At 34.4% G+C, this 23,276-nt stretch overlaps 1 protein-coding gene across 2 annotated transcripts in view; it reads right to left on the bottom strand.

Moving 5' to 3' along the window:
• Positions 1-23,276, bottom strand: part of LOC145293107 (uncharacterized) — a 199,733-nt gene that overhangs the window by 165,842 nt on the left and 10,615 nt on the right. Inside the window, exon 1 of one of the 2 annotated variants that reach the window (XM_080139488.1) lies at positions 10,391-10,813. The exons of the other annotated variant lie outside the window; for it this stretch is intronic. Within the exon in view, the coding sequence (XP_079995614.1) occupies positions 10,391-10,528 (138 nt within the window). The 5' untranslated portion in view covers positions 10,529-10,813. Of the gene's footprint in view, positions 1-10,390; positions 10,814-23,276 lie in introns of those variants that run through there. 2 annotated transcript variants of the gene reach the window in all.

Below are 23,276 nucleotides of genomic sequence, written 5' to 3' on the forward strand. Positions count from 1 at the left end.
CTCTCCGAAAACATCTTGTAATGAGTCAAGCCTTCTACAGAAAATTTAATGACCACAAACTATGCATATTCTATAAATGTGCAAAAATATACCAAGGTGAAACATGCCACCAATTAAAACTGAAGTGAGAAGAACATCGAAAAACTTGAATATGTGAAGAAACTGAAAAGTTAGATATGGCTGGTCATATATAGAGCATAAAGGGAAACTATTTGCTCTTGTATTTTTTATGTGAAAATGGAGAGTAAAGACATGTCTGGTGACAATGGCCTCGTAAGTAGATCTAGTATAGAACTAGCATTTCAGCCCGGCGTTGCCCGGGTGTTTGCAGGTGTATGTTGAGTAAAAAAAAAAAAACGGTAAATTTTTTTTAACTTTGACCCTTATTATGACCCCTCACCATTTGTTTTGGGCTCAAATTAAGTTAGATCCATGTCCAAGGAACCTATATCTAAAATTTTAAGTGTTTAGACCCAAAATTGGCAGAGGAGTTTGGTAGAGTTCTCAAAGGTCAAATTGTTGAACTTTAACCTCTTAACAGACAAATTTCTGTCCGAAAACGGATTACAAAGACTTTCCCAAATCTCAGTACCCTGTATATCAAAATTTGAGTTTGTAGACTGAAAATTGACAGAGTTATTGCGTAGGAAAATGTACACAGACACACAAACACGTTCACTTTTATATATATAATAGATTGGATGGGACATGAGGACCAATAATTATATATAGATTAGATCAATAAGAAAATTAGATCAGTAATGGTAAAAATTTTTAAATAAAAACACACAACATAAAAATAATAGTAATTATATACTACTGTACTGAAGCGGTATTTATCCTAGGCAGAGTGAAACAGCTCTCTCCAAAGTTTTAAATTCACAAACGGTGTCCAGTTATAAATTCTATAGTAATACTAAGCATCTGGACAATATTAATTTCAAGATTCAAAAGTCACACCAGGCTGGCCCACATGGATGCATCACCTAATGGTTAAGAGCATAGGTCAACAATCAGTTCCAAGTGATGCACTTAAAGATCAGAGGATACATCAGGTGAAACATTGTAAATATAACTATGACAAGAGTTAATAGTCAGAATAGTGCTAAAATAGTACGGACATAAAAAAAAAAAAAAAAAAAGAAGAAAACTTCAAAATGATTAAAAGAGTTTTGCTATTTTTATTGTAAATAGGGCTATGGAGTCTGGACACTTTGGACTGAGACAAAAATAAAGACTAGTTTAAACACAGACTTAAGGTTGGTGTTGAGATTAAATTAAAGCATATTTTTGTCATCATTAGGTAAATTAAAAAATGGTTCATACAGTACAACATGTCAAAAATGTCTAAGCTTCACTTCATGCAATCCACTCCCTCTCTCTCTTTTACACTATCTGATCAGAAAATAGGTGATCTTTCTTGATAAATTTCTATAGGAATGCAATCACCCATTTTAAAGTTTAAATCATGAAGGTTTTTTTTTTGGGGGGGGGGTATTTTGCAGATATGTTTATAACCAAAATTTACAAATACGATTTCAGTTTTCATTTTTTGATAGAAAAAAAAAAAAACTACTTAGAATTTACCAAAACAAATTTTAGGGTTACATTGAAGCAGTTCACTTAAAAAAATGTCTGCAAAACTTTATTGATTAGTTTTGTCTGTCCTTGCAACAGGTGATAAGGCAAATTAATTTACCCTTTTAATTTGTCTAATTTTTTTTTCATTTTGCCAATATTAATTCATTTCCAGTAAACATTAACCTACTTAAGCATAGCCTACATTGATAGAAAGCTGTTCCACTAAAGTTACATAATCTGCTGACGTCGCAGAATACAGTACAATGGCCACAGTAAGACGATATACAACTATATTATAAGGATTATTTTAAAACAGGTTCACTTTAAAATTAATAATTAAATACATTTTTAAAAAATAAAACTTCATTACAGTATTTTCCTGGCAAAAAATACTCGCTTTTAATTGCATGTGTCCAAATATACAATAATTATCTCCCGGAAAAGAAAATAGTCATTTTTAGATCAGTTTTATAAATGCATTGGTAATTTCTTTGAGAATTGAAACAGAACTAATTATCCTCATAATAATCTATCACCTAACCATGGTTATTATACTTTATTCTGTGAAGTCAGCAGGTCACGTGACTTTAGTGGAACGGCCTTCTATTTACACGCATGTGTTTACTTCATTTCTTGAGTTTTTTGGATATTTTTTATTCTAATTTTGTAAATATCCCAAATCATGTTGTGAAACGTGTTTAAATAACAGAAGAAAACTACGACAAAAACTAAGTCTGAGGGGAAACTACTTCTTTTCGATTCATTTGGAGTTTTTTTGTTACTTTTTTGGAGGGGGTGCTTCCACTCAACCTAAAGGTTAGTGATAAGGTTAAGGGAGACTATGCTGTTGTAAGAAACAAAATCAAAATGGTGTTTATTCAAAATGAAATTAAAATATATTATAAATAAAACTAATATCAATAAAGGCAGGAGATTTTTAACAATTTCCAATAAAGTAAAAAACTTAAAATAAAAAATTAAAAAAATCAAAACTGTTAGCACAATCAAGTAATTTTTCTACCTCCTTCATTTTATTACATTTTAAAATATTTTAAGGTACTTTTATTTGCCTGTTTTGTTGAGGGCTTCTGGGTGTTGTAAAGCTGCCGGATTTTACTCTAAATGAAACCTTGAGTTTGTAGAAACACAGATTTATGCCCCCTGCTCATGTAACTATAATTTAATATCATCATCATCATAACTTTTGTACCATTTAAAAAAAGAAGCTCCAAATAAACTAGTGATATGTTTTTAAATTTTTATAGCATACGAAAATAATGAAGTACGAGGCCAAAATCGTACTTATTTATCGATACTTTAAAATACTGCTAAAGGCATAAAACAAATTCATATTTTAAAAAATCCAGCAAAAATAAACTAATGATCAGATTTTCATGAAATTTTCCAAACTTATTAAATTTTAAATTAACTTATACTTCAAAGGCAGTTTTCGTTAAATATGTGAGGGGAAATTATTTTTGGGTGTTCCTCTCCATATTTCATGTTACGAAATACAAACAAAATAAATTTAGGTCCATAAAAATTGCAACATTTTATAAAGTTGAAGAATTCAAATAATTAAAAAATAGTTTGTTTTTTTTATATATATACACCAGCATGGGTGCCCGGAGGTGTACGCTGAGCAAAAAAAAAAAAACGTCAATTTTTTTAACTTTGAACCCTTAAAATTTATTGTTTGGGGCTCAAATCAAGTTATTAAGTTAGATCCATGTCCAAGGAACCTATATCTAAAATTTCAAGTGTTTAGACCCCAAATTGTCGGAGGAGTTTGGTAGAGTTCTCAAAAATCAAATCGTTGAACTTTAACCTCTTAACAGACAAATTTCTGGCCGAAAACCGATCACATAGATTTTCCCAAATCTCAGTACCCTGTATATCAAATTTCGAGTCTGTAGACTTAAAATTAACTGAGTTATTGCGAAGGAAAATGTACACAGACAGACAGACACGTTCACTTTTATAGATATATAAACCCAGTACTTATTTACTCACCTTTAAGTTGTAAATTAAAAAAAAAAAAAAAAAAAAAAAAAAAAAAAAAAAATCAATATTATGCTTAAAAAAGACCAATGTTTTTTTTCACAATAATCTATATATTAATACGATAGCATGTATGTTATTTTGTGTCACGCTTACATCTTTTTTCTTCTAAGTGACTGGCATTTAATTGTTATGACCTTCCATTTCTTGTAATAAATAATTTTACCAAGAATTCTTCATAAGTTTTGGTTTCGGTTATAGCTGAAGGAAATCAAGCTATATATTAGGTTGGTGCAAAAATGCCGTTTTTTGGCATTCAACTATATATATATATATATATATATATATATATATATATAAACAACATTATTTTTGCACCAACCTAATATATATATATATATATATATATATACACACACACACATATATTTTGGTTTCGATTATAGCTGATGGAACTCAAACTATATAAGTTTTGGTTTCGATTCAAGCTGATGCACCCCAGTCATATGGATATATTTTTTTATTTTTGAAATCAGAACTTTATAATATATAAAAATCGATAAAAAAAATTGACTATAATAATATATCCGAAATCTGCATGAATTAAAATATATTTAAGCGCATTTTACAAGCGGGGTATGCCAAACGTCCCTGCTAGCTTAGATAAATATTTTTGCAGTTTTAACAAAAGAGCTACAATAATATCAGAGCGTCTCCATTTACAGAATGCCAACATTATATATTACATATGAAAGAGTTCCTGTGGAATTTCCACAGGTTTCGCTAATATACTATAATTACAATAAAAAAACAATTCTAAAAATAAATAATTTTTAAAAGATTTAAATAAATTCCAATATTTCACAATATGAAGTTTTAAACAGACTTTTCAGACACAAAATGATGACGTGGCTGATAGTGCATAAAATGATTATTACACAACAATTTGGATATCCCTATATAGAATAACTAAAAAAAACTGAACAAAAATACAGCTAAACTATCCAAAAATTTTATTTTGACTTGATCTGTATATTTCAACTAACTAAATCTGTTTTTCGATTTTTTAGTTGTTCTACGACCTCGCGGTTTCAAATTGATAAAAATCTAGCGCTATTTTTTAATATGGCAGACTTAGAAGACTCAAAAGACATTGGAAATACATGTCAATAAAAACACTTAAAATACTTTAAAAACACAAAAGATTAGGCAGGTCCACCTTAATATTCACCTTTAAAATGACGATTGGTCTAGGTTTTCAGATATGCTGAAAACGAATATCACATTCAAATTTGGGGTAGATAAATAGTTTTCTGGATATAAAGATATTTTTTCTTTGTATTACTTAATAAATGTCAGTGGCGTTCGCCATTCTTAACATGGTAAGAAGGCATGCTTTGTAACACACATGTGCATTAGTATTTTTCAGTTGAAAAAAGAACATGGCCACCAATAAAAACACAATGGATTGCATTGGATAGTAAAGGTCTTAATATCCAGAAAATTACTCGTCTGCCCCAAATTTAAATGTGATATTCGTTTTCAGGATATCCAAAAACCTGAAACAGTCATCATTTTAAAGGTGAATGTGAAGTAAAAAAAATACCAATAAATAAATAAATGCGCTTCTTCGGAATAAGAACGAAAATAGAAAGCTGCAAAATTGAATTTCCATTAAAAAATTATTATGTACTTAATTTTATATCAATATCAACCAAAAGCAATGTTAACTACTTAATTGTCATGTTGCAATTAGTAATATATCACTCCATTACATAATACATTGTACTTTAACGATTTCACGATCCATTGAGAGGCCATTATTTTGAGAGGAAATGTAACATGACACTGCAGGTTAATCTGTTTATTATTTGGTCAAACTCCCCCCAAAACTTTAAAATGATGACTTTTCACGGTTTTCAGTATTTTTTCATTTCAATTTAGGATACTAATAATGCTGTCAGTAAGTTTACTTGTAAAACTTGTATAGTTTTTAACAGGTGCTTCTGCCGTTTAATATTTCGTAAAAATTTTGTTTACATTAGGGAGTGGTGGAAGGACGGGGAGGGGGGTTGTGGCGGCCGCCATTAAACTGCCCCTAATGTAAACAGAATTTCTGTGAAATATTAAACGGTTCTTCTGCTCGGTTAATGTCGGCGCTTTCCGCTTTACTTACGGAAAAACAGTTAATTAAACTGAAGTACCTGTTAAAAACTATACAAGTTCTATAATTGAATACCACCTCCAAAATAACAAAAAACAAAAGTATGTTTTTGTAAATTGCTTGTGTAAACTTACTGACAGCCTCATTAGCGTCCTAAATTATGATATGAAAAAAAAAAAAATAAAAACAAATGAACGCATCTCTTAGTAAAACATAACGCCGGTTTTCGGGGGTGGTGAAAAGGAATATCACAGCTAAATTTGGGTACTAGTGCACTTATTGATCCGTGCTGAAATAATAACGTTATTATTTAAAAAGCCATTCTTAACTTGGGGAGGGGAGGGTGTTTTGTACCTATTCTATACCTTAACCTTACAATTGAATAAAAAAAAAAACATATCATAAAACTCTAATTAAACTTGGAAATACGATTTAAAAAATAGCGCGGATCACTAAATTTGTTTATATACAGAAATTAGTAGGTTGCCAGAAAGTGGGTGCTCATTTTACGTTAAATTTATATTAGAAAGTGATCCCCACTTTTTGAAAAAATTCTACATATCATGAAAACTACTTATCTGCCCCCAAATTAAACGTGATATCCGTTTTCAGCACCCCCTAAAACCTCTAAGAGCCGTTTTAAAGTGTTTTGGGGAGTTGGAAAGAAACTTGACATTGACAAGTAAAAATTGCAACTTATTTTCGAAAACTATTTTCATTAATCATTTTTTCGTAATTTTTAAAAAATATTTTATTAATTTAGATTTTAATTAAAAATCAATATTTGGATTTTTGATCGATCTTATTCCGAAATATTCGTAGTTATGGTAACAGTTATTTGTTGACTGTGGGTGTTGTTTGTTTGTTTTTTTACCTCGTTTTTTTCTCCGTTAGACTTCTAACTCATCCAAAATTAATATTTGCAAAAAAAAAAAAAAAAAAAAAAAATATTATAATAATAATAATAATAATAATAATAATGTGGATCAATTTACCCTGTCACTAGCTACAAAGTCAGGTAAAACTAATCGATAAAATTTGACAGTCGTTTTTGGAAGCTAACCGCCTCAATGACTTGATTATATTTTCTCTGGCATGGTTTATCACGTGACGTACACTTTTTATTTATTTTTATTTTTTGTTGTTTTGTCATTATGGGTTCATTAAGGCAAGTAGGACAGCAAAAATATATACATCGGACGAGGGAGGCACATAAGAAAATAGAATCCCAAACGTACGAACAACGAATAAAATGCTGTTTTCGCTAAATATGTGAATGAAAAAGACAATCAGGAAAAGCATTTTCCCGCTTTTTGTCTAAACGAGAGTTAACGAGAGAGGAGGGGGGGTATTTTTATTTATTATTTACTCGAGCAAATATCAAGAAAACCACGACAATATTGGGGGGGGGGGCAACGCCGATACTTACTACGTAAAGTACGAAAAAATATTTAAAATAAGTTTATTCGCCATTGCTGAAGTGATGAGAAGGTGGGAGTTGTTTCCATGGAACCATGAAAAAAACAACCGCTTTTGTCGAAAAACTCGAAATTAAAATAAAATGGTTTAGAACTTGTAATTTTTTTCCTTGACATGAACTTGCAGAAAAAAAAACGAGTTTTAATCCTTGTTTCTTTAAGATACTGTTTTCTTTTTTTTATTATTTAAAAAAAAAATACTCGATTTGGGCAGATAATGTTTAATTCTATCCAAAATTACTTGCATAGATTTTTCTGTGTGTATATTTGTGTTTTTTTTTTTTTTAATTAGGTTGGACCTGGGACTAGCGTCCAAACCATAATTAAATGAAGATGCAGTTTACTAAAAACTTAAATGTAAATGTAAACACATCTTTCTGCTTAAATACCCAGTTTGTTTGCCACCTGTGCAAAGTTTAAAATAATTTGACTTTTTTATTGTTGTTCAAAAGAAAAACGTTTTTACAGTCATAATGAATAATTATTTTTTAAAAATTCATTTTATGAAAATGTACACTTCAGAGAAAAAGTGACAGAATTACACTTATTAAAAAAAAAAAAATATATGTATGCCATATTCCAAAAATCGCGTAAATCGATCAAGTAATTTTTAAATAAGAAAATCAAATTCTATGACTAAGTGAGACGTATTAATTTTTGGTTGGCCATGTTTTTGATCCAGCATAAATGAGGAGCAACTCAATGCGAAGTATCGAGATCAAATTCAGCCTTATAATACATTTAGTATTAAAATCGCTTAAAAATTGTTTTTTTCTGTTTTGTTTTTTTTTTTTCATTTTTTAGTTAAACAAAAAAAAAACTACTTGATCAATTTACACGATTTTTCGAATATGACATCGTTCCGTAACGAGTTATCATAAAAATGTTTCTGTTTTGTTTTATTTTAATAAATGGGTACTAGTGAGTGCACTTATTGATCCGTGCTGAAATAATAACGTTATTATTTAAAAAGCCATTCTTAACATGGGGAGTGTGTTTTGTACCTATTCTATACTATAACCTTACAATTGAATAAAAAAAACCCATAAAACTTTAATTAAACTTGGAAATACGATTTTAAAAATTACGCAGATCAGTAAGTGCACACTGCACTGCAGTTGCCTTAGCACCAATAAATGTAATTCCAAATAAGCTAAAAAAATCTTTAATCATGTTTTGTTTTTTGTTTGTTTTTACATGATTAAGAAAAATACAGGTTCTTTTGTAGAACAGTGACTCCAAAGGTTTTTTCATATTTAGTTTAAAAAACCATAATACTCAATAAACTGTAATAGAAATTACTTTCTTACTAATTAAACCCACCAATTTAAAAGTTTTAAAAACACTATCAACGACTATGAGCATGGCATTTTTTTACCTCAGCCAGCACCAGCAGTACATCAAAATCAACAGGGATACATTTCTGAAATGGCCATTTTCCTCTCGATTGCGGTATGCTGATTGCTGCTGTCCCGTGTAGTTCTAGGAGGTCCACTCTCCTAGGCTCTACCTTCTCCCTTTGAGAAATAATTAGTTTATCACTAGTCGCCTGAGACGGCCCTACCGAGGAATGCCGATAGCGCTTCTCAGCCTCCCTTTTTGATCCTGCCGTGTGGGGGGGGGGATAAATACCGACACTGGCCAAAGAATAGCGAGCGAGCGACAGCTTTATATATATTATGAAAACAAATAAATCCGACGTCGGTGGTTAAAATCGAATGCGATTTTCAATAAAATATGCTGATCAATTAAACAGCATGATGTCGAGAGAGGGTGGGGCAATATTTTAGAAAAGAATATAATTATTTAATGAAACGAAGCAAAGAAACAGAAGGTGAGAAAAATTTTTTGAAAGAAGGTGGGGTTGTTGGCCGATATTTAATACACCTGATACAAATAATCCATAAATTTGAAAACATAAAATGTCACACTTGGTTTTTAGTTTACTTAGTAATTTAGTATATTAATAAATTATTTACATTTGCACAGATAAAAAAAAAGAAAGCATTGTTTAATTTACATGCATTTGGCAGATTTTTTTTTTTTTTTTAGATCTGAAACACTATATATACGGATTAAATATTAAATTTAAGTACAAATAAAATTATTTTTAAAAAAACGATCGGCATTGATAAGCGTTTGTTTTGGTTTTGGTGTGTTTATTATGTAAAAACACATTAAATGTGAATATAAGGTAAATAAAAAAAAAAACTAAAAAGATAATAAATAATAGTAATACGAAGAGAGCTAAACGTCAAACGTATATATATATATATATATATATATATATATATATATACCGACGCTTCGCTTTTCATATTTGCCGCCTAACTGGTAAAAATATATAAAATTTTACACAACTTAAACTAATATAAAGAAAATGGATTTTATTTTAAAGTTATGTAAACAATTGAAGTAAACGAGAGATATATAAATAGAAACGATAAGATATATTTAAAAGCAGGTTAAACAAGGGGACAATAAAAAAGACATTTTTAAAGGGGGGGTAAAGCAAGGAGGAGTAAAAAGAGAAATTATAACGGAAAAAAGGGTAACAGTTTAAAAAAAAAATGATAAAAATCAAAAAAGAAGGAAATTTTAAAAAGTGGATGACAATCGAAACGGGGGAAATTTAAAAAAAGTAAGCAATAAAAGTTGGAATAAATCTTTTAAATAATGGTCAATATTGAAATTTGATGAATTTATTTTTATGGCCAGAAGGTTTGTGTATAATATATAAATACATGTGTTTTGTTTTTTACAAATTTTTTTGTTATTGTTTTTAATTTAAAAAAAGTAAACGATCCAAACTAAGACGGGGAAAACTGGCTTATTATTGAAAGAGAAAGAAGAAAGAATGAAGAGGAGGGGGGGAGAACGCACATTTTAATAACAAATAAAACGGGCACATATTTACAATCAACGCAGGAGAATAAAGAGTCTAATACTGCATACACTAGACCCCCAGGAGGGAGCTGTGATAGCAATGGGCTCTTCTTCGTTTAAAAGGGCGAATAAAACAATTTAATATGAGGTTTATACACACGGAGACGAAGAGGCAAAACCACGGACAAAACCAGAGTGAGAAAAAAATGGAAAGGTGTAGTCGTCAATTCGGACCAAATAATGGCGGAAATATCCATAAAAATAAGAGAATCAAACTTACTGCTTTCAGCCTGTCTACTAATTGTGGTTTACTGCCACTTTTGGAAAGGCCTCGTTTGTCTAATTCCCTTTTCAGATCTATAACTCGTAGGTCATCAACTGGTTTCCCGTCGAAATGAATGTCTTCGTCGTCCGCCATTTTTGTTTGATGTTCAATGTTCGGCAATCTCCGGCAATTTCCGTAATATCAACAAGACGGCGAAAAACCGTTAAATCAAACATATTTTCATTCAAAAATAATGCATTTTTGGATGGAAAACTTTTTTATTAATCTTCTTTGCATTCAAATGAGCGAAATAAAATTGTAAATTAAGGAAATAACTTTTACTCGTTTCATCGCATCAAGTGGGGAGGGCAGGATTGTTTTGATTTTTTAATAGTGTTTGCTTTGATTTCCTTATTTTTGTTATTTCGGGTCTTTAATAGGACAGGCTGTATTGAAAAGGTGAATCCAGATTTAAAAAAACAGGCGAAACGAAACCAATTGTTTGAGAAAATGAAAACAAACACTTTAGAGTATTATCTTTTGTTTCTTATTTTTTTTTCAATAAAATTCCTCACTATTATTTTTAATTTATCGTACAACGTTGAATTTAGACTTCTGTTTCATATTTTTTTTTCAGAATATTTGACCCTTTTAAAAGTACATTTTTAAAAGTACAGTTTTAAAGTACAAGAAATTCTTGTTTTACTTTTTTGATTTCAGCCCAAACGCTCACAAATTAACTATCTAAAAAATAAAGATAGAAATTACTGCTTTTTGTAATTATTAAAACATTATGAAAGCTTTTCTACCCTTCAGAGTAACAGAATATTTTATGCGCCTAAGAGAGGAAAGACCAAAGTTAGTTTAAATTCTTACTGAAACAAAATAAGGCATAGTCGGTATGACGAGGGGAGGGGGAGTATATCTTTGATCGAATTTGTCAGGATCCCCCGATAAGGGTGCATCAGACGAGTAACTCACACACACACACACACACATATATACACACACACACGAAGAGGACGTAATGCCTGGGAGGATATTTGTCTTGGAAAATTCCTAGTAAGAAAAATTGTGGCTTACCATTAAATACTCAGACCCAAGAGTCAGGTTCCTGAGAAAACCACACAGACCAAAAGTAGAGATCCCACACAAATACATACCCCTCCACCCACAAAAGATAAATTAAACTTCAAAACATTTCAAGTTCACTAGTAGTAAAACCTGGTGTTGTGTCCTTATTGAGCTCAGCCAATAAAACTACCATATCTTACTATTTTCTTTAACGTTTTTTTTTCATATTTTATATTGTCAATTTTTCACCACACAGGACACAGATACGTTAACTGTGGTCTAAAAATGCAAATAAAACTGTAATAGAATAAACTACTCATAAGCTAGTAGCACATCTGTTTCGATTGTCAGGTAGTAAGATTCGGGAAGGAAAAAAAAACGTGAGTTTATAAATGGATTCTTTACATGCATGTGGCATTGATTTGCATATGAAAATAGCGACTACAAGAACAAATTGGAGAGGACAGCGAACAGAAATTTTGACAGTTAGGCACATAGACATTGAGAGTTGGTATTGTGAATTAAGAGGAGTTAGTACGAATTGTGAAGTGGGTGAGGAGTTTTGACAATTTATTTTACACAATTTATTTCATCAAGAGTTCATGAAACTAGGGATGCTGAAATTGGGCAAAGACATGATATAACCTTTTAATGAATAAGGTTATGTACCTATTTACTATGCCTCCCCACGGGACAGAGTTAGACACCAGGGTCGTTTTTTAACGTGGAGAAAAGGTACAAAAATAAAAATTGTCTCAGTCGTGAAGGATTTCTCCTCCACCGAAAGAGAACAAGAAAATGAAGTGCAGCATCTGAAGAACAGATACTACACTTTGATCTTGACCAAATGTTAACGCCAATACAATTGCATGATTGGCTAGCTTAGCAGAATACCTAGAGATAGAGCTGGATCAAACAGCCAGATTGACTTTCATTACAGGATTCCCAGACGACGCATCAGCGGCACTACAACAGTTACCTCACATGTGCTACAAAAAAAAAAAAAAGGAAAAAAAAAATTTTCCTATCTTTCCTCTCTTACTTTCCCTCTCTGCTCTAACCAAGTATACTGACCTGTTCCACAAACCCCAAAATCCTCAACATGAAATATCTCAAAAAAGAAAACACGAATAAACCTAGAACCCCATTCTCCAACATAGACCCCTACTACCATGTCTCCTTCTCCAACATCAGGGGTCTACGTTCTAACCTTCCAGAGGTTGAAACCCAATTACAGGAAACGAAACCTGACATATTCTTCCTAAGCGAAACTGGAATAGGGCCGACCACCTCCCTAGATGAGTTCATAATTAAAGGATACTCTAACCTAACATCTAAATCTGACCCCCAAGCTCACCACGGGCATGGAATATGTGCCTACATTAAAGATAGCTTCCCATGTGGCAGGGATATCTCCAGAGAAGACACTAATCTACCTTATATGCGCTTCCGGGTTGCACTTGCTTACACCACCGCATTTATATTTGTCCTCTATCACCCCCACAACAGTGGAGTTACTGTCTTTAAGAGTATATCAGAAAAAATTGACCACATCCTGTCTGCTCATCCCTCAGCTAACATTCACATTTGCGGTGACTTCAATGTCCATAATGTGGAATGGCTGACCCACTCAAATAAGACTGATGATGAGGGGAGATTCTGTCATGATTTTGCCATTGCCTAGACCTCACTCAGATTGTCCGCGAGCCCACCCGTGTGCCCGATAGTACTGGTCAGTTCGCAAGCCTCCTAGACCTTTTTCTATCCACTTCCCCTGAGCTATGCTCGTGTTCCATTCTATCTCCTCTGGGATCTTCCGACCACTGCGTCATATCAGTTAAGATAAAAATGAAATATAATAAATCTACAGACGTACCTCTCCACTGTACTGTATACTGATACTTTATGGCGGACTGGGATAGCTTCCGTACATTCATGTCTGATCTCCCTCTCCATTCCATGTTTAAAAAGGATGTGTCCTCTATAGTATCAGACCTGACCGAATGGTTACTTGTAGGTATAGACCAATTCATACCATCCAAAAAATTCCAACAAAAACCTAACAGCCAGCCATAGTTCTACCCCAAATGTGCTGCTGCCATCGCACACAGAAATCACTTTTTCCATAGCTACCAACATAATAGATGCACTAAAACTAAAGCTGCTTTCAGAACCGTCAGCAACCACTGTAAAAGAGTAATAAAATGCAAGAGAACTATATGCGCAATCTGTTAAGTCCAAAGTAGCTGAGCAGTGGCTTGGTTCCCACCAGTTCTGGCAAATAGCAAATAGGATCCTGAACAGAAACGTGCGTTCTATCCCAACCATTATCAATGGACCAGAGGTCATCTCAACAGCATCCGACAAGGCCAAACTATTTCCAAAAACTTTGCGGCAAATTCTACCGTGTGACAAAGGCCATCAACTCCCCATATTCCCTCCTATAACAGACAACATGCTATGCAACATACAAATATCTGTGCATGAGGTCGCCAAGCTAATCAAGAACCTTGACTACAGTAAAGCAACTGGTCCCGACGGTATTTCAATTATAGTGTTAAAAAAATTACAACCAGAACTTGCTCCCATACTTTCCAAACTGTTTAAGCGTTGCCTTAAGGAGAAGTGCTTCCCAACACCCTGGAAAACCTCATCAGTATGCCCTGTATTTAAGAATTCAGGAGATAAGTCATCCCCCTCTCAGTACAGACCAATAAGTCTCCTGTGTGTCATGAGTAAGTTACTGGAATCCATATTAAATAGAGAAGTAATCAACCACCTCAGCAGAAATAACCTCCTTAGTGACACGCAATATGGTTTCCGCTCTGCTAGATCTACAGCAGCTGTGCTAACGGTTATATCTCATAGGATTAGCGAATCTCTCGACAAAGGCTTCATTTCTAGGGTAATTGCTCTCGACATATCAAAGGCCTTCGATAAGGTTTGGCATAAAGGCCTACTACACAAGATTTCCAGCTACGATATAACTGGAAATGTTTTCTCTATCATTAAGTCATTTCTCTCAGATAGGCTCATAAGAGTAGTGGTTGTTGGGCAGAAATCAGAGGCCCACAGTATTAATGCTGGAGTCCCTCAGGGGTCCATACTGGGCCCAACTCTCTTCCTGATCTACATCAATGATCTCCCAAAACACATACTAAAATCTTTCGTTGACATCTATGCTGATGACACAACCATCTATGGCAACACATCAAAGGCTGTAAATGATGATGTTCTCTCTGATTCACTCTCCTCTGATCTTGAGCACGTGGTACAGTGGGGAAAGAGGTGGCTGGTTACCTTTAATGCATCTAAGACCAAGCTCCTATCTCTACATCATAAACGCTCTGATCCCCATCTGGCATCAATTGAAATGGACGGCTCTCGTCTAAGGGCGGCCCCAGGCTGATAAGCTTCTGGGCTTGACCTTTACTCCTGACCTGAAATGGAACACGTACATCAAGTCTATTGCCAAGGTCGCTGGAAAAATGGTGGGATCCTTCTACTGCTCCAGAAGATGTCTCACTAATGATGCAATTCTCTTTCTATATAAGAGCCAAGTATGTCCAATGATGGAGTACTGCTGCCACATCTGGGCGGGGGCTGCTAAAAACAGCCTATCCTGCCTTGACAGAGTACAAAATAGACTCCGTGGCTTGGTGGGGGATGCCCTTTTCTCTACCCTGCAACCCCTTTCCCACAGAAGAGACGTAGCGAGCCTGTCATTGTTCTATCGTTATTTCCATGGCAGGTGCTCGTCCGAGCTAAATTCTCTGGTTCCCCCTCGCCAATCTTTTTCAAAAAACACCCGACTAGCTGAAACCACCGTCAATAATTTTCTCCACTCCCTATCTGTGCCTAAATCAAAACGTAGATACCATGAACAAAGCTTCTTTCTTAGAACTGCACGCCTGTGGAACTCTGTTCAATCTGCCTGCTTCCCACCTGACTACAACCTGGATGTCTTCAAGTCCAACACAAATAAATTCCTGATGAACTGCCCGCCCCCTAAGTAATGACACCTTACCAATTCATCAATACTATTGCTACACTATCCCTTTGATTACTGTACACACAATAACCCTTATCCCTGAGTGGCCATTGGGCTTTGGTAAGTGGTGAACTCCATGTAAAAAAAAAAAAAAAAAAAAAAAAAAAAAAAAACAAAGACAAAGAAAACTGATACCAACTGCATGGCTTTTAGTCAGCAAAAAACTATAGAGACTGGGACAATCGTAACGAGTGCATAAAGTAATACACGGAGAAATAAGGTTTAAAAAGAATCAGCAATCAAGCATTCAGTGATTTAGATGTTGAGAACCAAACTTTATTACAGATTGTACAGAGACACCTAGAGCTAGAGTAATGTGCTACAATTGTGAAAAATTTGCCCACATTCCAAGGTATTTTCCTCAGATTCAGGGAAGGGGGAGCTTCTGTGCCAGTGACTACCTCAGCAACAAAACTGGCCTTTTCCAATACGTAGTGGTGAATAATACAATAATGACAGCACTTGTCAATAATAGATGTACCACCACTTTGATCAAACTTATGAGTGGATGCGGTAGAAGTGGCAATGTAAAAGCAATTGATGGGAGGGACATCAAATTTTAAAAAAAAAACACAGCAAGTGGAGATAAAAATATGTGGAGTACAAATAAAAGTGGAAGTATTATTAATGAATCACATCATTGATGGGATTGACATCATAATTGGAATGAACGTGATCAATGAGATGTGAGGTGTGACTATAAAAAAAGCTGAGGTAAAGTTCGGAGATGTACACTGTGCCATAGCTGCCCATTAGCTGAATATTTGCAAAATTGAGGATAAAGACTTTGAATCAAATTTTGATGGAAAGAAATGAACAGTAAGATGGAAACGGAAAGGAGAGCCTCCAGTGTTATGGAATAGAGTAAAATATAAAAATTCACTGGAAGGTTTGAGAAAGACGTGGATAGATGGATAGCGGATAATATTCTTTTACCATGGAAGGGAGAAGGAAAAGGTGTATTACCATTAATGACTGTTCCAAGCCGCAAAAGGGAAAGTCAAGGTAGTGTTAGACTTCCGTGAATTGAAACATTTTGTGGCATGTCATACAGGGAGCGACATGATAGATGCGTGTGATGAAAAGATAGAAGGAACTGTGATTGTGAATCTTAAGTCTGTCTACATACAGCTACATGTGGAAAGGAACTATAGCATTACCAGCTGGTCTGCTCTAAAGGAAAAACTTATTGCCTGACACAGTAAGGATTAGGATTTAAAGATTATTGCAGCCATTTTAAAAATTGTCTAAAGAAAGGAAACAAAACGAAAGAGTTCACCTAATCATACATCGAAGATATCATCATGGATGTGATGAAGATATCAACAAAAGAAGTTGTGAAACATTCAAAAGGCTTTGGGCTAACAGCAAAACTTTCAGAATTCCTGGGCAGTGGAGCAGCACTGGGTCTTAAGTTGATGAAATGAAGGATGGGTGAGCTAATATTCAGAAGAGGCAATGAGATCCCAGAGATAGGAGAAATTAGTATATGGGAGTTATTTTCTATCTGTGGCAAACTTTCAGGGCATTATCCAGTTGCTGAATGACTGTGAATGGCATGTAGTTGACCGGGAAGTTAATTGCAAAATTGTCGAAGTAATATGGGAGATTATAGTTGCTGTGGAAAAGTAGAACCCTGCTACTGGAGCTTGACACATACCTAAAACAAAAATAGGAGTGGCATGGTGTGATACAAGCAATATTGGAACAGGCGTCATTGTGGAGATTGGCGATTTGGTGGCAGGAGGAAAAAGAATAACTGTATTAACATGACCAAATTAGATGTTGTTCTTAAAAGGCATCAATTTAGCTATAAAATGGGGATTGAGAGAGATCGAAATACAAACTGATTCAGCTATGATACTAAGTTGAGTGTACTCTACAGTGAAGAAGAGTGGAAGAATAGGAACAATGGGTGCTGGAGAAATGATTGTAAAGCAAAGATTAGGGATGCTAGGTGAGTTAACATCAGAGTTTGAACTGTGAATAAAGGCAGTGTTTGTGTCTTCAGAGAGAAACAAAGCAGATACATTAACACAGATAAAAAAAAACCCTGGTTAGTTGAGAAAGAAGAGATTCTGGTATGTTATCTAGGAATTAGTGAACTAGACAGGTTGCATGGCCTGCATGAGAGTGGAAAGAAGATTATATTTGGTATGGAAAGTTGATCCAAACGTAAAACGGGAAAAGTTCAGAAGGCTGTCAAAGAATTGCATTCGATGTTAATCAATCGATCAATCCCGACCCAAATATACATAATCCTGGGAAAATTGGAACTTCAAAGAATTGGACAAGATTAACTATCGACTATCATATGGGGAGCATACTTGTCAAGGAATTAGAAAAGGTGATGCTTAAACGAGGTCCAGTAATAGAGGTAATAATAGACAATGGCAGTGTTTTTGTTCAGAAATTCTTCAGATAATGCTTAAAAAAAAATAAATAAATAAAAATGGAAGATAAGCTATTACAGGGCAGCCTGTAGACCAAATAGTGGATCTAAATCATTACTGAGAGAGGAAGAGTATCACCTGAAGAGATCACATTCTGGTACAACATATCTCTTAAGGTTAACAGAGAGAAGACACTGTGCCGCATAGATCAATTTTTAATTATAAATATAGACACCCAAGAGATACATCTTCAGAAATCAATGAGCAAGGACCAGCTAGAATCTAAATAGGAAAAGAGGTTTGGGTGAAATCACCAAATGCATGATGTATGATGCAATGGAGAAGAGTAATTATTGGAGTGCAATTCCTTAACTATCCGAGTGTAGACGGAGTGCCACAGCATACTTTAGATTTAAGGTATGTGGTCCATGCAGATGAAGATGTAAGTGCCGAGTCAGAGGAGAATGAAAATCAACCAGCAGCAATGCAAAAATCGCAAAGAGAACGTAATGTGCTAATCTGGGCACAGGACTACATAATGTGAAATGATCTTTAATGATCATAAGGTGGGGGGGGAAGGGGGTTAAAGCCAAATAAAAATGCTGTGATAGAATAAACTACTAACAAGCAGTAGCATGTCTGTTTCGACCGTCAGGTTATGAGATTGGGAAAGGAAAAAGAAAAGAAAAAAAGCCGCGCGTGTGTGGTCCCCTTCTGGTACTGCTTGTGAGATGACGCCACAAAAAATAGTTAAGAAATGATGAATGTGAGAAGTGTGAAGGGCCAACGTTGCCATCTCATTTTCGCTAAGGTTTAGAAAAATCTGATGGATGGGGCAAAAGTTATGGGGTAAAAAGTGTAATTTTTTGCAATTTTGGGGCATTTGTGACTTCTTTTGAAACGCGAATGCCAGTAAACGCGAATCCCAGTGGAAATGGACAAACGGTGCAGTTTCACAACTTAAGACATATATATTTGAGTTCAGCACCATGGAAAACCACTATATAGACATACATATCAAGTTTTTGAGTAATATGAAAAAAGAGCTGCAAAAAGGCATGTTTTTTTAGTCCTAAAAGTCCCAGAGGGATGCAAACCAGAATTTTTTGCCAGGGTCACCTATACTGAATTTATATTAAGAACAATGGCCTCCACATTATGGCCAAGTTTCAGGAAAATCTAATGGATGAATCAAACGCTATGGGGGAAATGTGTCATTTTTGAGCCCTGAAGATGCCAAATCCCAGTGTAAATGGACAACGGTGCAGTTTCAGGCCTTAACGCCTGTATATTTCAGTTGACCACCATGAAAAACCACTAGTCAGATGTATCAAATTTTTGTTGAGAAATATGAAAAAAAGAGCCACAAAAAGGGGCATTTTTAGCACTAAAAGTCCTCGGGAACGCAAATTAGAATTTTGCCAGGATCACCCATACTGGATTTATACTAAGAACAATGGGCTCCACATTTTGGCCAAGTTTCAGAAAAATCTAATGGATGGATCAACAGTTATGGGGAAAAATGTGTCATTTGTGGCCATTTTTTTGAGCCCTTGGGGACGCAATGGGAATTTTCGCAAAAAAAAAATTTTTACTGTGCACATCTATTTAATGAAATACAATTTGTAGTAAAATTTCAGGAAAAACTAATGAACAATTACCTGGCAATCATCCAGACTAACGAATGCACACCACTAAAAACATAGGTTCCTCTCCGATAAATCGGGGGGACCAAAATGGTATCACAGTATTTTCATGCACTTGGACAACACCAGATTGCCTTGCTGGTAAGCATGAGGGTTAGGTGTTAGGTGTAGTTAGGGGTGTTGACACTTGGCCAAAATGTCTCATATGCCCAGAGGAAAGATAAAATATGTTTTTGTTGAGATATCTGAAAGAATTAAGTTGAAAAATCCTGAATCTTAAAACAGTTATGTTAAGTTTAAAAGCACCCGAGTAGTTTAAAATTTCCACTGCACGATTGTATGTGAAATATCTTAAACAATAATTATTTTTGCTTATAAGAAAGTGATCTCTGAGTTGTTTTTTGATTTTATTTTTTTTTTTACAAGGTGGTCACCACTTATCAAGGCCCGGAAGCCACTCAGGGATAAGGGTTATTACGTGTACAGTACGTTAGTGTTGAGATTTGATAAAGTGTCTTGTTTATGTTCGACTTGAAGACATCCAGGTTATAGTGAGGTGGGAAACAGGCAGGCGGAACAGAGTTCCACAGGCGTGCACTTCTAAGAAAGAAGCTTTGTTCATGGAATCTACATTTTGGTTTTGGCACAGATAAAGAGTGGGGAAAATTTTTTACAGTGATTTCAGCTAGACGGGTGTTTTTTGTGAAAGATCGGCGAGGGGTAACCAGGGATTGGAGCTCAGACGAGCACCTGCCATGGAAGTAACAATAAAACAAAGACAGGCTCGCAATGTGTCTCCTGTGGGAGAGAGGTTGCAAGGAAGAGAAAAGGTCATTCCCCCATTAAGCCACAAAGTCTATTTTGTATTCTGTCAAGCAGGATAGAGTGTTTTTAGCAGCTCCTGCCCAGATGTGGCAACAGTACTTCATCCTTGGGCGTACTTGGCTTTTATATAAGTAGAGAATTGCGTCAGCAGTGAGATATCTTCTGGAGCGGTAGAAGGATCCGACCATTTTTCCAGCGACCTTGGCAATAGACTTGATGTACGTGTTCCATTTCAGGTCAGGAGTAAAGGTCAAGCCCAGAAGCTTATCAAAGCATGGAGCTTCCCCTAGTCGAGAGCCGTCCATTTCAATTGATGCCAGATGGGGATCAGAGCGTTGATGATGTAAGGATAGGAGCTTGGTTTTAGATGCATTAAAAGAAACCAACCACTTCTTCCCCCACTGTACCACAAACTCAAGATCAGAGGAGAGAGAATTAGAGAGAACTTTATCATTTATGGCCTTTGATGTGTTGCCATAGATGGTCGTGTCATCAGCATAGATGTCAATGGATGATTTAAGTATGTGTTTTGGGAGATCATTGATGTAGATCAGGAAGAGAGTTGGGCCCAGGATGGACCCCTTAGGAACTCAAGCATTAATACTGAGGGCCTCTGATTTCTGCTCATCAACCACTACTCTTATGAGCCTATCAGAGAGAAATGATTTAATGATCGAGAAAACATTTCCAGTTATACCGTAGCTATCATTGATTATTGAATTGCTGTGATTTGAAAATACAGTTATTTACAGCACCAACACCACAACCAAGGCTACACTGTATGGAGAGAAGCAATATACCAGCCATTCACCAAAGCACTTACAAAGAACTCAACCACAGCATCTGACAACAGTCAGCTAACATGTTAAAGGTATTGCAACCCGGGTTTAGGGTTGTGGGTGTTTTGTGCACTGAGAGTGCAGATTTTCAGTGACAAGTTAGTGTTAGGTCACATTTTGAAGGGTCCATCACTAGACAAAGATAAAAGCGTAGCTACAGGGACTTAGGGTTAGTCGTGATTACATTAATGAGTCACGTGATGCAGGATGTGCCCTCTCCCCTCCGACCTGGTTACAATGGGATGGATTCTTTATATGCATGTGGAATTAATTTTCATATGAGAATAGCAGCTATAAAATTGGAGAGGACAACGAGTTGAGTTTTTGACAGCTGGCAGAAAAAGCATAGACGTAGAGAGTTGGTGGTGTGAATTGAGTTAAAGGGAGTTAGTACAAATTGCAGAGCTGGTGAGGAAGAGTTTTGACAATTCATTTTGCATAACAGGACCCAATAATCTCCTCAGTATTAATTGAGTAGGAGGAAGGTGTGTATAAAAAAAGTTATAATAATTTAAATAAATTTGGGTTTTAAAATTACTGAGACACATCCAGCATTTCTCCAGACTCCTATGTACTTTTGCTCCAAACCGTGAACCTTGTATTAATATTTCTATTTGTTTTTTTAATTCGTATAATTTTCAACTTATTTAATTCAAACATTGTTCTATTATCGTTTATTATATAAAACAAAAGTTGTGTGACCAGCTAAAAATAAACCAGAAAATAGACTAGACAAGACAAACTGATATACCTATTCTTTTGCAGCATGGAATTGTTTCAGTAAAAATATAGACAGTTTTTTTTAATCATTTGCAAAGAATAGAAAAAGAATTATAACAATTATTTATTTATTTTAAAAATAGGAACGTATGTCATTTCGGTGCTTCTGAATGGTTACGTACATATGAAATATTTTAGTCTTTAATTTATAAGAGTGGCATGAAAAAGGGAGATAATTCAAACTTGAAGTGGGATGAAAAGGGGGATAAATACAAAATCAAATAAAACTTGAGCAGATACGTTAACATTAAATAGATTTATTGAAAATTTTATTTTCTAAATAATAAGCCAATTTTAATAAAAAAAAAATTTTTTAATAGGTAATTGAAATTAAGTAAAGTTAAACTGAAAGAAACATAAAAATTTTACAGTATTGCTTATGTCCAAATTTGGAGAAATCAGATTTGACATATTTTATTTGATTATACATTTATCTCCCCCTTTCATCATAAAAAGAATTTGAATTATCCCCCTTTTTATGTCACTTTAAATTAAAGACGGAAATATTTCATAAGAACACAGAAGCAATGTCATTTCTTTTTAAGGAGGATGATGACCATGAATATACACTTCATAATGTTTTTACTCACCTTTGATAAAAATGAAATGTACTTATTCTAGTACTCAGGGTACTTATATGGTTATGGAGATCTATCTTCAATACCTTACAAGGAGTTTGAAAATAAAAAATAGACATGAATGACACTATTTTATATAAACAAGTTTTCGAATAGTGTTTATAGATTTTTAGATCTGACACTCAAATCAGATGGGATTGAATTCAAAATAGTACTCATTTGCATTTGACATATGTTTTTTTATTTCAAATTATGTTCATATTGAAACGCTGTCAACAACAAAGGAGAAGATATTTAATTATTTTTCAAAAAATTCTTACTCCAATCAATTTTGCTAGTTTTTTTTGTTTTTAGGATTTAGAAAGTAACTGCTTTTATTCAAGACAGTAAATAACCAAGATTTCTGATTCTTTCTCCTCTGATCTTGAGCATATGGTGTAATAGGGAAAAGGTTGGCTGGTTAATTTTAATGCATCTAAAACCAAGCTTCTATCTTTACATCATCAACACTGACCCCCATTTGGCATTAATTGAAATGGATGGCTCTCGACTTGGGGAGGCTCCATGTTTTTACAAGCTTCTGGGTCTGACCTTCACTCCTGATCTGAAATGGAACACGTACAACAAATCCATTGTCAGGGTCGCTGGAGAAATGGTAAGATCATTCTACCACTCCAGCAGATATCTCACCGCCAATGCAATTCTCTATCCGTAT

Source organism: Euprymna scolopes, chromosome 2, assembly GCF_053919585.1.
Source record: "Euprymna scolopes isolate OS-2025 chromosome 2, ASM5391958v1, whole genome shotgun sequence".
Classification (NCBI taxonomy): domain Eukaryota; kingdom Metazoa; phylum Mollusca; class Cephalopoda; order Sepiida; family Sepiolidae; genus Euprymna; species Euprymna scolopes.